The sequence below is a fragment of the Ammospiza caudacuta genome, chromosome Z (genome assembly GCF_027887145.1).
Source record: "Ammospiza caudacuta isolate bAmmCau1 chromosome Z, bAmmCau1.pri, whole genome shotgun sequence".
In the NCBI taxonomy this organism is placed as follows: domain Eukaryota; kingdom Metazoa; phylum Chordata; class Aves; order Passeriformes; family Passerellidae; genus Ammospiza; species Ammospiza caudacuta.
The window spans coordinates 34,273,126-34,288,707 of NC_080632.1; the positions used below are offsets into that span (position 1 = coordinate 34,273,126).

General features: G+C 39.7%; 1 protein-coding gene across 1 annotated transcript; it reads left to right on the top strand.

The window, feature by feature from the left end:
- Positions 1 to 8,686: 8,686 nt before the first annotated feature.
- On the top strand, positions 8,687 to 15,333 carry RFK (riboflavin kinase). Its single transcript, XM_058823397.1, has 4 exons — positions 8,687 to 8,869; positions 10,459 to 10,610; positions 11,980 to 12,082; positions 12,620 to 15,333. Exons 1-4 carry the CDS (start codon positions 8,788 to 8,790, stop codon positions 12,748 to 12,750), a joined length of 468 nt encoding a protein of 155 aa, XP_058679380.1. The 5' UTR covers positions 8,687 to 8,787; the 3' UTR covers positions 12,751 to 15,333.
- Positions 15,334 to 15,582: the final 249 nt, after the last annotated feature.

Sequence of the window (15,582 nt, forward strand, 5' to 3'; positions counted from 1 at the left end):
AGGAACATTGGCCAAGTTCCCAGATGGTACAAAACTAGCAGGAGGTGTTGACTCCCCCAGGGGCAAGGAGACCCTGCAGAAAGAGCTCAACAAATCAGGGGTCTGAGCAATCACTAACCATATAAAGTTCAACAAGAGAAAGTGTTGGATTCTGCATCTGGGACAGGGCAACCCTGGATGTATGGACAGACTGAGAATGAGATGCTGTAATGGAAAGGGACCTGGGGGTCCTGGCAAGTTGAACGTGGGTCAGCAGTGCCCTGGCAGCCAGGAGGGCCAACCCTGTCCTGGGGTGCATCAGGCACAGCATCACAGCTGGGCAAGGGAGGGGATTGTCCTGCTCTGCTCTGAGCTGGGGCAGCCTCACCTCCAGTGCTGGGGGCAGTTTTTGGTATTACAATATAAGAAAGACGTGAAACTGTTAGAGAGTGTCCAAAGAAGGGTCACAAAGATGGTTGAAGGGCCTTGAGGGGAAGCTGTATAAGGAGCAGATGAGGTCACTTGGTCTATTCAGCCTGGAGGAGACTTGAGGATAGATTTCTTTGCAGGCTACAACTTCTTCCTGAGAGGAAGAGGGCAGGCATGAGCTCTTCTCTGTGGACCCAAAGGAATGGCCTGAAGCTGTGTCCAGGAAGATTTAGGTTGGATAGCAAGAAAAGATTCTTCACACAGAGAGTGGCTGAGCACTGGAACAGGCTTCCCAGGGAAATGGTCACAGCCCCATGCTTTACAAAATTTGCTTGCTTCTTTGTTTCTAAATTCAGCATTCTGGAGGATTTTGAGTTGTTGATTCAGGAGTGATGTGGAGAGTGAGGTGTCAGAAACAGGGAAGTGTGGTGGACTAGAAGACTAGAAAAAGTGCAACTGCATTTGCTGATGCTGTGTGTTATTTCACAGCTTCTCAAAGATTCTTCAAAATATATCAAACTTCTGGGTCATTTGGTATTAAGTCAGCAAGTCTGCTGACAATACCAAGCTATGTGGTGTTATCAACACACCAGAGGGCAGGGACTCCATCCACAGGGACTTTGATAGGCTTGGGAGGTGGGCCCATGCAAACCTTATGAAGTTTAACAAGGCCAAGCACAATATCCTGCATTTGGATCAGGGCAATCCTAAGCACAAATACAGGCTGGGAGGAGAATAGATTGACAGCAGCCCAGAGAAAAACTTGGGTGTGTTGGCTGACAAGAAACTTTAAGTGACATAGCGACATGTGCTTGCAGCCCCAAAAGCCAACTGCATCCTGGGCTACAAAAAAAGCAGCATGGCCAGCAGGGCAAGGCGGGGGATTCTGCACCCCTACTCTGCTCTCATGAGACCCCACTTGGGGTGCTGCATCCAGCTCTGGGGCCCCCAGCATATGGTCCTTTTGTAGCAAATGCAAGGGGAGCACTTAGATGATCAAAGGGCTGCAGCACCTCCCTGTGAATGACAGGCTGGGAGAGGTGGTGTTGATCAGGCTGGAGAAGAGAAGACAAGACTCTGGAGAGACCTAAGAACAGCCTTTCAATTCCTAAAGCAGACTTATAAAAAAGGGTGAGAGTGACTTAACAGGAATGTTTAGTGATAGGATGGGGAGTAATGGCTTTAAGCAGTTGGTATCTATTAGATATAAGGAAGTCATTCTTTACTGTGAGGCTGCTGAGGTGCTGAAACAGGTTGCCCAGAGAAGCTGTGAATGCTCATTCCTCTAAGTATTTAATGCTAGGTTGGATGGGCTCAGAATAATCTGGTCAAGTGGAAGGTCCCATGCTGGGGGCTGGAACTAGAGGAGTTTAAAGGTCCTTTCAACCCAAACCATTTTATGAATCCATGTTATTTCACAAGGCAACAAATTCAGAAACTTATATTCTATTTAAAGGCCTACTATGGGCTGTAAACATTTATTATATAATTGGCATAAAAACAAATGTGTGGATCAAAACAGATATTTATACAGATTCTCTTCCATGGCTTGATTTCTTCTTAAAAGAAAAGGATGTTAGTTTGCTCCGTTGTTTTTGTTTTTTTTTTTAATATTCTTGGCATCAGGTAAAACATTTTGAGTATTTTTGTGCCACTTCCTTACTTATCTACAGAAACAGTTAATGATAGTTGAAGTCACTTATCTGATGTGAGAAAATACTGTTTCTTCTCTGCTGTCAAGGAAGGAAGTAGAAGATCATTCAAACCACCCCAGGATATGGTGCCCTTTCTCACTCACTATTAAATGTTTTGCAATATCACAAAATATCTGTTCCATGTTCATACATTCTGGTTGCCAAATACATGTACAAGTATACAGGGTTGACAGCATTCATGAATCTCTGGTTTATTTTTTAGGCAATGAAGGATTATGTTGATCTTTTTATTAAACATGTCTGATACACTGATGGTGGCCATGAAAATCTTAGTTTTGAGGGTAGTTAGTTCTGTTATGTAAAGCAGGCTTTATTGAATTTTCTGCTCAACCTGTTTGGTAGCATAAATTATGGGTTCTAGCTGCTATTTCTTTGCCAAGGTAAACAGTGTGGGGCAAAATGAGCAATCCATGTGCAGAAGGTAGGGATATTAATAATGTGGAAAAACTGGTTAGAACATCTCCACATAAAGCTAGTACTGATTTAGATAACTTGTTTTGAACCTCTGCAGCTCAGGATACCCTTGAGAAAGTAAGTGGAATAGGAGATGTCCTAAAACAAGGACATCTGAGCTTTGGGGGGTTTTGGGTTTTATTTGGTTTGGATGGGAAGCTGTTTGTTGGTGTATTTTTGGTGGGGTTTTTTTGGGGGGGGGGGGGGAAGAATGATTTTTAATTGTAAATACCAATGAGAAAAATAAGTCATTTTCATTGCATTGGGATGCAGCTGAACTAGGAAAATTGAAGAAGCAGCACACAGCATTATATTCCCACAAAATAATTGATTTAGCAACAAACATACCAGCTGTGTTATTCAGAGCAAGCCTTATATTACATCCGGGATTCTTCTTTGTACATGCCTTTTGTATTCATAGCTTTGGTGTGACTAGGAAAATGAGTAGAGCAGCACCCAGCTAGGCTTACTATGAAGGACAAGTGACAGCACTCTGCCCATACTGAGGCAATTTTTGGGAGACTGATGCAGGCTAACTCTTCTGTCCTCAGCTCTGTTGTGTTTCGCACAGGCTGCTTGCAGGATTACTGGGATTGTGTGCATGCAAGGAAATTATGGGTAGCAGTTTTGCATTGCTGTTGTGCAAATACTTCCTGTGTTAAGAAAACACAAATTTGCACTCAAATGGCACTTTTGAAAAGAGAAGGATTTCTTTGCAGTGGTAGACATGAGTGATGATTAGGGCTATTTCTTCAATAGGCAATATTAAGAAGATTGTCATTGAAGGAGTGGTTGCCTTATACAGATGGCAGTGCTGTCACAAATGCAGGCATGCCTTGAACATGCATCATGTATTGGTGGCAGCAGGATTATTACAATCTGCAGGTTCCTTTTAGCAATGAGAAATTTTCGTCAGAATCTTTCTTGTTTGCTCACCTGTGGCTTACTCTGTGATAAATGCTGGAACAGCAAGCCCAGAGAAGGAAAGAAGTAAATGATCTTAAAAATTATCATTAGCACGCAAGGAAAAACACTGTAGCTACTTCCTTCATTACATTCCCCCTGCAATGTCAGTCACTACGACAATAATTTTCATTTTCTGCTCTTTCTGATGTTACTGCATAGGTGAAAAACTTTTATCCCTCATAGGCTGAAAACTAGCAAAATCTCTTCTGTAAAGACAATAGAGGTCCGTGCCTAAGCAGGGTATTCCTGGACATAAAAAAAGCAAACCCACCACTGGGGCAATACATCTTCTGTGGGTTTGAGAGGGTACTGTTCTTCATGGCATTTCCATGAATTAATTCAGTGGTCACTGGTTCTATCTTTTTATTTTTTATGTTGTTGTGAAACTAATTTCTGCAGTAAAGACTAACTGATTTGACAAACTGATTTACTTTATTTTGCAAAGTGTTCCCAAAATTAAGAAGCTTCATGAACATCAAATATCTGCTCCTTTTGTCTCCATACTCATTCTAATTTGAGCTTATGCCCTTCTAACAGGCTTTTCCCTCTGAGTGATTTCCTTTTTCTGTAAACCTTTAGCACCTTTGTCTTCTCTTCTTCCCCACGAAAAGCAGAAAATAAGAGCCAAGTCATATTAAGTTCTAGGTCAGAAGATATTTTGGTATCTAATTTTTGTTTACTTTACAACTCATGAGAAGCAGATATTATGCAGATTCACCAAAATCTGTAATTAAGTTATTCCTGGTATTAAATTTAATGAGCTGAAAAATCCATTGCCTGTCCCATTGTTTATTACTTTCTTAATAGATCTCATCTATCTCAGTTACATCCTGTAACACATTTCTTACATGCCATTTCCTACATTTCTTGCACACCATTGACACCGACCTCCAAGTTGCCTAACATCTATTCATCTGCAAACATCATGACAATACAGTAAACATCTCCTCACCTCTCACCTAGATTCCTAGTCTAGTTCTTCTACATTCCATTGTGAGACTTCTGATAGCAATTTGTGTTCATTGTTGGGAAATGCAAGATACTTTGGACTACAATCTGTCAAACATACAAGAATCTCATTTTGTTATCTTCAAGGTGGTAAGCTGCCTGAGCTGCCTTGCCCTTTATTAAATTTTTTGTGCTGACAAAGTCTCTATAGATAAGATTCTCCTGAATATTTTGCCAAACAATTAACTGAAGGTTGCTTTTATAATAAGGGACACATTGGTTTCAAACATTTTGATCTGGGTCAACTGTGGCTGCAAAAAAAAAAAAGGTGTGACAATACACCTGCCATTAAGATGGCCATCATATAATCCAACCTAATCAGTTAATTACAGATATTTAATCTGAGACACCTATTAAACCATTTTAGGAAAATGGGCAAAGAGGGAAGGACTTAAAATGTATTTAAAGGCTTTTTTTTGAAAACTAAACATGAAGCATGCCCACACGGCACAATACAATGATGTGTAGAGATAATGGGAAGCTAGCTGAAAGCAACACTGCATTTTTCAAGAGATAACTGAGGATTTGGTGTGGAGAAAAGACACCAGAAATAGGGATTCAAAAGCTGGATGAATTCTTGAGAATTGACATAAAATTTCAAAAAGCATCAAGTTCCCACTTTTAGGTAATATTTCTGTAATATCTAAAATGCACCAGTTTTGTCTTTCACACGTAGTTTACTAGCATACAATGGTAGTTATTAGAATTTTATGTAATTATCAGATGTTCAGCAGATAATATCAGCTATGACTTATTAAACAGACATCCATAGTAATGTTGCTTCACTGTCATCTAACACAGTCTCGGTACCATCATACTAATGTGCAGGTATTTTTCCTAGAAGAAAGTAGTCTATTCAACTAGAACAAAACTTCAAACTACTAAAAATAAAGATCATTTTTTTAAAAGTAAAAGAAAACTTCTGTGGTTTTCTATTCCAGACTAAAATACAGAAAAAGTCCTTTCAAAGCAGGTATTTGTTAGACATTCTAGCAAGAGTGTTTTGTACATATCTGTGATTTCATCACCTGTTTTCAGCATACTAAAAGTAAGGAGTGCCAGAGCGTCCTTGAATTGAACTCCTGAATCAATGAGTGTTTTGTCATGCTGGGAATGGAAACTTCCAAGGAACTGGCTAAAATGCTACTAGTTTTACTACATGTCACTCTTTTCTGAGTCAGCTCTTGAATATTTCACTGAGCCTGGTGTAACCAGAATTTCCAGTTTGGTCGGGACAGCCCTAAAATATTCCGGTATCCAGCAGATATCCAGCAGATACGGTTCTGCTATTTTTCCACACCACATGAAGAAAACAGGATATTCCCGCTCTCACCTTAAGCCTTGCATAGGAATGCAGGCTTTTGCAGCACAGAGGTAAGAGACAGGGACTCTGGCACAGGCTTGTGATGTGATACTGCAAAACAAGATGAACAGAGTATGTTCTACTCTGCATTAAATGTTGGTTAGTATGATGAGTCCTCAATGCTTATGTTCAGCTAGGCAACCTGACATGGGCTCTACACAGGTGACATAACACGTGCTCTCTTTTCTTTATTCTGGTTTCTGTGGCTCGAGAAAAAAAGAAAAAATACTTTTCACCGACAATAACTATAGCTAAAGTAGCATAAGAAGGGAACAGAAGTTCTTCCCTAGCTGCCTGAAATAGCACCTGAGTTTTCTCACTGGAGGTTGGAACTCTCAAATAGTTCTTCATTTGACTGACAATGCTAAAAACATGTTCATCACTAAAATTTGATGATGTTTGTGGAAGAAACATGTCTACTAACTCTACTGTAGAGATAACTACTATAAATGTCAGTAGAAGTAATTAAATTCTACTTAAGATGCATCCCTCTCTCCAATATGATCTAGTATACTTAATAACAAAAGAAAAATGAGGACATAGTATGAGGGATGGCTAATATTTTAGCTGGATCATAGCAGCCCATCATGATTACTGATAAAAATTATTCATGTTACAACTGTTTGAGAGAATGAGATAGAAGTCGTCAGGAAGACTTCTGTGAAATTACTGAACCACATAGTTCTTAAACAAATACTTCCTTGACTTAGCAATTCTCAAGGTCTTCTCAGTTACTGAGATTGTAAACCTTTGGCCCAAACCTACAGACGCCGAAAAAGAAGTCACTGCATGCCATCGTGTGGATATCTCAAGAACAGCAGCATCTGGTCTGAAAAGGTGGATTTGTTTAAAAAAAAAAAAAAAAAAGGCGTGGGGACGAGGGGGAAGAAGGGAAGAACACAAATGTGTATGTCCTTGAATACAAATATCGTGAGGGAACTCATTGCAGAAAATAGAGGGGTTTTGTTTTCGTTTCTTGCTTTTCAGCTAAAATAAACTAGCAGCGCTAATGGCTGTAAGGCCACACTGTCAACTGTTAATGGTCTGTCATTAGTTAAGCAACTAGGCAATGACTTCATGATTTAGACTTCATATCCAAGACACTTCCATTACAAAACCTTTAAACACCCTTTGCAGCATTATTCTCTACCCACGCAGAGACAGCAGAACAGAATTGACCTGCTAGCAGCATACTTAGGATACTTTCCACTTTGTTGTCTTACATACATACCATCATGATTCTGTTGTGAGTTCCAGCTACACATATGGTCATTCCCTAAGACAGTCAAAGCTACTCAAGCTGAAGTAATGAATTTAAATGTTATCATGAAAAGGATGGCAGGGAATTAAGAGAAATGACAGAAGGAAAGAAGAGGATAAGTTTGAGGCAAAATCAATTAGATTTTTTTTTGCCTTCTTATATAAAACAGCTTGTGTCCACAGCTTCCATGAACAGTCAGTGCTTTATAATATAATATATAAGTCCATTTCTCCAAATAATTCCAATTTTAAAAAGGTATTTATTTGGAATATAATTAAATACAAGCACAAGGCATAGATGTTCACATTGCTTTTCCACATTAAAAAACTAGCAAACCAAATTAAACGTAAGTCCTGAAATATTTTTATGGCTCATATCAAACTGTTGAAATTAGAAACTGTTCTAGAAGGGGGTGGCGGGGGGAAGAAAGTGCCAGTTCACCTCAGGGTTTTTCTGGATGGTGTTTCTGGATAACAGTTATGTGTTTAAACACAAATATGCTTCTGTGCAGCACAGCAGTGCTGAATGAGACTCCAGAACTCAAATGGCCTATAGTTTCACTGATACAAAGAGACCGTCTGCTGCTGGGCTGGCTGTTCTGTAGTTTACCAAGATTATGGATATCTTTCACATAATACTATTTTGAACTCATGCCACCTCAAATTTACTTAAGTTGGATCAGGCAGGGCAATAGAAAAAAGAGTGCGAATCATCTAAATACATTAATAAGCTATATCAACATGAAGAGACAGGAAGTGAAGGAAGAGAAATGCTCATGTAACCCTTCTTTTTCCTTGGAGCGAACATAGAATGAGCACTGCTCTCTTGGTGCTTTTTTGCAAAGGAGACCCCTGCACTAGCAACGGTAATGGCAGAAGGGGAGATGTGAGCATGTTGGTTAAAAGCAGAGGTTGGGTAAAAATTGTTTGGATTTAGTTTAGTTTGCTGTTGGGGTTTGGTTGTTTGGATTATTGCTTTTGTTTTAAGCAAGGAACTGCAGTTCGCTGGAGCATGTCACAAAAAGACCTGTTCTAGCGGCTTTCCTGAGTGTCTGCTGTGCACTGAAGCACTTTGTGTTTTCTGAGCGAAAAGGCAAATCCAGGGCTACCAAGGGAGCAACAATCCCTATGTACACGCGTGGGCGTGGGGTGCAAGCTGCAGCCTTTCAGGTAAGAGGGTCGGGCTGTGGCAGCGGGAGCGCAGCGGGAGCACAGCAGTCGCAGCAGTCACTGCAGTTTCCATCGAAGAAACTGCAGGACGGGCCAGGCCCAGCTGCCCTCGGAGAGCAGAGTGTGACGAACCCCGCGGGCAGGAGCACAGGTCACGGCGCTTTGCCACCGACGAGTGACAGCGCCCGGCTGCGCACGGCGAAGCTCACCGCCCTCACCAGGCACCGCCCGCCCAGCCGCGGCCGTCCCCGGCGAGGGAGGGCACACTGGGCATGCGGCGCGGGCACGTCCACTCGGGAGGGTGGGCAGGGGCCGCGGAGCGCTGCGTGGCTCGCCGGCTCGAGCGGTTCCTCCCCTGTCGTTGGTAGCGCCCCGTGCGGAGGGCGGTGGTGAGCGGCGCAGCGGCGCGGCGGGCTCGGGGCGCCGGCGCCTCAGCGCAGGGCCATGAGGCACCTGCCGTACTTCTGCCGCGGGGAGGTGGTGAAGGGCTTCGGCAGGGGCTCCAAGGAGCTGGGCATCCCCACCGGTGAGCGGGCGCGGAGGGCGCGTCTTCCCGGAACTGCACGGGCAGGGTGTCCGCGGGGCTGGGCCCAGCCGTGGGGTTGCGGGTCCGCGCCGGGTCCCGGGAGCGCTGCCGCCGGCCAGGGGCTGGGCCGGGGTTCTGCAGCCCCGGCCTGTGTCGCGGCCCTCGGGCGGAGCCGTGCCGTGCTCCTGCCCCGCAGCCGTGCGGCAGCGCTGTGACTAAGCTCGCCTGACCTCGGCGGCCGCCCCGCCGCCCTGCAGGGCTGAGCTTTTGTTATGATTTGCGATTTCCGAGAACGGCCCTGCCTTATTACCTACCAGCGTTTTCCCGACGCCTTTCTTCCCCCTCTCCTGCACTGCTTAGATTCTCGCACCTTCCCTTCTGTTATTCCCTGCACCCCCGTCTGTAAAGAGGCTTCCCTGAATCTTAATATTTGTTCCTTTTCTCATCTAGTGATCGTCACGATATACAGGATGTAGATGAGTGTCACGTTCTCGTGTGGCAGCCTGGGAAAATATCCCTTCGCATAAATCTCTGATAGGAGTAGGAAAGGGAGTAGGCATTGGGAATCGCTGCAAGGAAGAAAGTTTTAGGGGAATAAAGCAGAGTTTGAAACAGAGCAGGTGGGCTTGGCCTACAGAGAATATATTTTCCTATCGCCCATCTCTGTTTCACGTGTCTAAATGCAGGCAGATGAATACTGCAAGAAAATTTTGAGTGTTCTTAAGCACACACTGAAGTCAGTAGTCATGTTGCACTACATCTAACAGACATGAAACTTTATAAGACCACTCTTGTAGTGCCGGATTTCTCACATCTGTTTCTGAGAACATTTCACATTTTTCTCCTGGTTGTTTATAAATGATGTGTTGGTATTAGGGAGCAGGGAAAGAAAGCTGTACCTATCTGTTGAGCTTTTATAAAAATTTGGTAACCATTCTTTCAAATCAGTTTGGTATCTTGCATTAAGAGATCTATTCAGCTTGGAAATAGGGGTAGGATAGTAATTTTGAGAGAAGATTCAAATTAGCCAAAAGGAAATTTTATTTTACTGTAAATACATAGTTTTCAAAGGAAATCTCAAGTCCACAGATGCCTCTGAAAGGGAACTTGTGCAAAACTGACAGATGACTAAACAGTGATTACGTTTGCTTCTACATAGTTTATTTCATCAGTAAATATTTTACTAATAAGTAGTTCTGAGATGCTATTTTATAGTGCAGAAGAAAGTTGACTTTTTCCCTCTCGTTTTTCCTCGTGGTAAAGCTGTGGTAATTGTCCTAAGAATGAAATGTGTTCTGGCTGTATGTATGATGTATTTATTAATTACTACTGCAGAAGAGAAAGAAAACTATACAATACAGTGTGTGTGTGTGTGTGTGTAGGAGTTATAATAATTCTGGTGTTGCCACAGCAACTAAATTTTATGAAGCTGTTTTATACTTTGCTGATGGTCCGTCTCATTATTCTTATCATCACCAGTGTTATGTTTGTAAATAGTATGTAGGCAGAGTTTGGCTTTTAAGTACTTGAAGATCCTGTTATATACTTGATTTACACAAAGTCACTTACACTTTATAAAATTTTTGCAGCTAACTTTTCTGAGCAAGTAGTTGAAAGCTTTCCATCTGATATCCCTACTGGTATATACTATGGATGGGCCTGTGTTGGAAATGGAGATGTGCATAAAATGGTTGTGAGCATAGGATGGAATCCCTTCTATAAGAATATTAAGAAATCAGTGGTAAGAATTTTGCTTTTTGTGGGATTTTTATTGTAATAAAAAACTGGATTAATTTTAACAAGATACACAGAATTTGATTGATGAATGGTATCTAGAAATTTGTGTACCATTGGAAATACATTTGTTATCTATTTAATATTTATATTCTGAAAAGAATATGCTCTCTGTAACCAGAGAGTATGCAGAGGAAGTTGAGTAAAGTTTTTCTTTCTTCCATTCCACCATTTCTGAACTACTTCCAAAATTAAAATATAATAGTACTTGAAATGATGGTAGCTTAACTTGCTGATAACAAATTAAGCATGAACTTGGTAAACACATAGAATTTACTGGTTATGACACCCTGGCATAAGCTGGAACATAGCAATAATCTATTGTTCTCTGCAATGTATCTGCATTTCATATAGGAGATGTTGGGGCAGCTTAATTTGTAATGAATTTCTTCTTCTCTTAAATGATGAAATGGATACATAAGATGCTGCGGCTTAAGGTACCCCATAAATACTTGAAGGCATATAAGGGTGTAAGGATGGAGAAGTTCAAATCCTGAGCTGTAACAGCTGTGGGGTTTTTTGTTGACAAGTGCTGGTGCTTTTCCTGAGTCTTGCAAAGCTCTCTTTTATTTGCTGAAAACAATTTTATTTCTTCATGAATTTCTACTTCTAAGTGTTTGTCTTTGGAAAATCCATACTTAAAAATTTCTTTGCAGATAACTTTTCTGAGCAAGTAGTTAAAAGCTTCCCAAATAATAGCTCTGCTGGTAGATGCTATGGGTTGGCTTGTTTTGGATATGCATAAAAAAGTTCTGAGTGTCAGGTCTGTGTCTTAGTCTGGACTTGCTCTTGCATTTTATCATTCAGTTCCCTTAGGGGATAGGTGTAGAAGCTCTCCTTGAGGCAGCTACTTCTATCAAAATCTTCATAGTTATTTTAATGTATCCACTTGTTGATGAAACACTAACGTTTCCTGCCTTGGAAATCTTAACTCTGAGAAGTTTTGAAGCACTGCTCCTGATGTCTAGGGGTGTGGGTTTTGGGTTTTTTTAATTGGTTTGTTGGGTCTTTTTGTTTGGTTAGGGGGGTTTTTGTTGTTTTGGTTTTGTTGGTTTTTTTTTTCCATTCCTTTTCTCTTTAAACACTTTTTAAGGAAGTAATTTTTTTAATTCCATGCAGAATGCAATTCTACTTCCTAATACAAACTAAAGCCCTGGCCTTTTTATTTTGGATTATATGTGCTGTACTAAATGTCCTTTTTATTTTTTGTCTTTTAAGCAGAATTTGAATGTTGGATATTAGGCCTACATGCTTATAGAGAGAGAAATAAACTCTTTAAGTTCATAGTAATTGTCCACTTACTTCTCTTCCTTTAGGAAACACACATTATCCACACCTTCAAAGAAGACTTTTATGGAGAAATTCTTAGTATAGTCATAACTGGATACATTCGACCCGAAAAAAACTTTGATTCCTTAGGTCAGTATGAAGGTCTCCCTCAGACTAGTTTCTTTTTTGCCTTACTCATGCAAGTTCTGTGTCTTCACTGTACCTCCTTCCATCCTGAGATGTTTTGTTGGTTAACCTTTAAAATGTCAGTAAAATGTTTTCGTAATTTAAAACCAAAAAAGACATACCCCCACATCTTCTTATGTATCACACTAAAAACCTGCACTTTTATTTCCCTTGTCTAGGGAGTAATGTTAAAATCATGGGCTTGTCATGAAAGTCAAGTGTACTAATTTATTTTTAAAATGCAGTTTTGTTAGTATTGAAACAGAGCTGCTAATATGTCTTTTGACAAATGAAGAGGATAGTGGTGGTAACAGGCATAAATGCAACTTTAGCATGTTAAAAAAAAAGATTTTAAAAGCAGAGAATTCTGCCTTTCAAACCTCATAGTTACATTCTACTTCTGTGATTGTTGTTTGATATTTTGTGATGCCTTATTTTCACTTGTTATTGTGTTCAGAATACAGAAAAACTTTTAAATATTCCTATTCTTACCTTTTTCAGATGCGCTCATTTCGGCAATTCAGGAAGATATTGAAGAAGCAAAAAGACAGCTAGATCTACCAGAACATCTTAAACTCAAAGAAGATAATTTTTTTCATCTGCCAGAAGGCAAAATAGTAAACAATCGCTGAGAAAAGCCATACAGCCTTTTTTCTTTTTATTTTCTTTTTTTTTTTTTATTTCTTTCTTTTTTTTTCTTATTTTCTTCCCTGTCATGGAGCTTTTGTATTTGCACTGCTCTCATAGATACTTTTGTGTCATATGTCTGTTAGGTGACTGAGATCAGAACCAACCATACAAGATGACTTCTGTTTTCTTTGGTTGAGTCATCATTAGTCATACAAAAGAGCTAGAAGGCTGTACTACTGGTTGTAGATAAACAATGTATGATGTATCCTAATGTTACCAGGTCTTTGGAGATCTGAGCACATTTAGAACATGACCAAAGTTAATTGTAATCATGAGGTGTGGTTAGCTCATTTAATGAAGAATGTCTGTTCTTAACCTAATGTTCCATAATGTCCCATTTTCTGTGTCATTCTTAGATCTGAGTTTTAGCTTAGAAAATGTTGGTATTGATTGACTCAGAAAATTCCAGTGCTTAGATAGATAACAATAGTAAGATTAATTCCCTATAGTTCTTGATTTTTTATATGCTACACAGCTGTTATGGTTGAAGCTGTTACTTTAATTGAAATTATTTATTTTAAGTTTATTTGAGATGGAAGAAATCGCTGTTGCTCATTGTGTTGCTAGAATCTGAATTATATTTCTTCACACTTGACTGAATATATGATAACACATGATTGTGTAGTTTAATTCTGAAGAGGTGTTTCACTTAATTTCAAAATATGAGTAAAAGTGTGAAAGCTGATAAACTTTAAGGTTCAGGCGTAAAAGATGCAGAAACAATATAACAAGACTGCTGCTCATTGCATCTTAAAGGAAAATAGGTAGTGAGACACCTATTTGCATTTTATGTGCTGCTGATATTTTTCATAGGGAGATCTTGAGGTTATTTACTGCACTGGCAATAAAATGTCTGACTTCAAGGTTGACATTATTGTAAGGCACAGAAAAATCTCATCAACACTCTGCACTAAGTGCAGGTAAGAGCCAAGGTTTTGGCAGACCAAGTAGATAAATACACAAATGAAAACCTTTGGGGATTTATTAGATAATGTATCAACACTATAAAGAATATTGATTATTTTTTATAAGTAGCTGCAGACAGTCCTACTCTGAAATATGGGGATACAAGTGGGGGTTGGACTAGATGATCTCTGAAGGTCTCTTACAACCCTAACTATTCTGTGATGGATTAGTGGAAGGAGTATGATGAGAGTTGATAGTAATTTGAAAAATAGTTTGAAAAAAGTATGTAATGTGCGATTCAATACCAAGTCTTCTTTTCCTCTGATAAATTTTTCTATCCCTTGGTGAATGGAAGCAGATTAGCTATAGTGACTGCCACAACCATAAGTTTTTGAATCACCCTCTGATGGATGTGATGGGACATACTCTAAAATTCAAAGTACTTCTTTAAATATCAGCTGTGATTCTCTGTCTGAGCTACAATGTTCAATATGGAACGCACAATTTCTGTAGTGAAATTTGATGAATTTACTCCTTGTCCTGTTCTAATCCTACTTTTCACTCTAGAATTTAGAAGAGTTTTAGCAAGGTAGCTGATTCGGTCTTTGTGGCAGGTGGTGCTGTCAAGATGATAGTTTCACTTCATACTGCTTTAAATTCTAGCCAGTATCATGGGCTATTATTAGGGAAGAGATCTTGAGGAAATCAAGGGTTCATGTTTGCTCTTTAGGACTTCAGGAGAAAATTTAATTTTGCTTAAATGAATTGTTCACCAGTGGTGTTGATAGCAGAGGCAGATACAATACATTTGGGAGAGAGGGACATGGGACAATATACTATCTTTTAAAGGAGAAGAGAAATAATTTAGTGGGCTTTTTACTATATAATGTGTTGGAAACTATTTCTAAAAAGTCTGTAAAAGAATTGTCTTGCAAGATTGATGATTGAAATTTTAAAAAGGAGAGATAAAAGGAGAAAATTTTTTGCTAAGAGTTTATGCATTCTTCAGATTTGTAGCAACATTAAAATCATATATTTTACTACTCCTTCTAGAGAATAAACAGAAGCCACACCAGTCACCAGAGAATGTTGTCAACATTAGATTGTTGTTCATCATGGTACTGTAGCTGAGCACTCATAGCTGCCTTTAAAATTGATTTTTGCCAGTGATGTCTTGGGTCTGTTGTGGAAACTATGGTGCCTTAGGCTGTTCTGAATAATACTTTTCTGTATCTGCTAATAAATGCCACTGTCAAAAATTCAACTCACCATTTGATTGTAGAACTGCTGTGCTATGGATAAAGAACAGTAGCAAAGGGAAAACTTGAAAGGCTTAGCTTGCTCTCAAATCCTAGCTGAGGTATGATATATGGATACACTGAACTAAGAAACTGCTCTTTATGTGTTTGTCTTCAAAGAGAGTGTGTTAGTACATCCATTTGGCTGAGTGTACCTGACCATATTATTTAAGAGAAAATGTTATACATCACTCTTTAAGCTCAATACATAATTCCTAGCACAGTAAAAACTTTATTTTTGTATTATGTACAAGTAGCTGTATTTTGGTTGATGATGTTGCACTGTACTATTACTAAAGGAACTGTAATTGATAAAGTTAACCTTCTTGTCTTGGATTTCCTTTCCTTTGCCACTCCTAGCAATGTTAGTTGTTTCAGTTTTAGGCAGAGCTTTATGGGGGTGACTGCCTTATTTTGAACTTCTAAATCTTCACATGATTTTGTATTCCTCTTTGTTACTGAAGGGGCAGTGATGAAATCCACAGAATAATGTCAGTTACAGGGTGATCATGAGGTCTTTAGGAGTATCTAACAAAAAAAATCCACTCAAGAATCATGGCTTAAAAATTA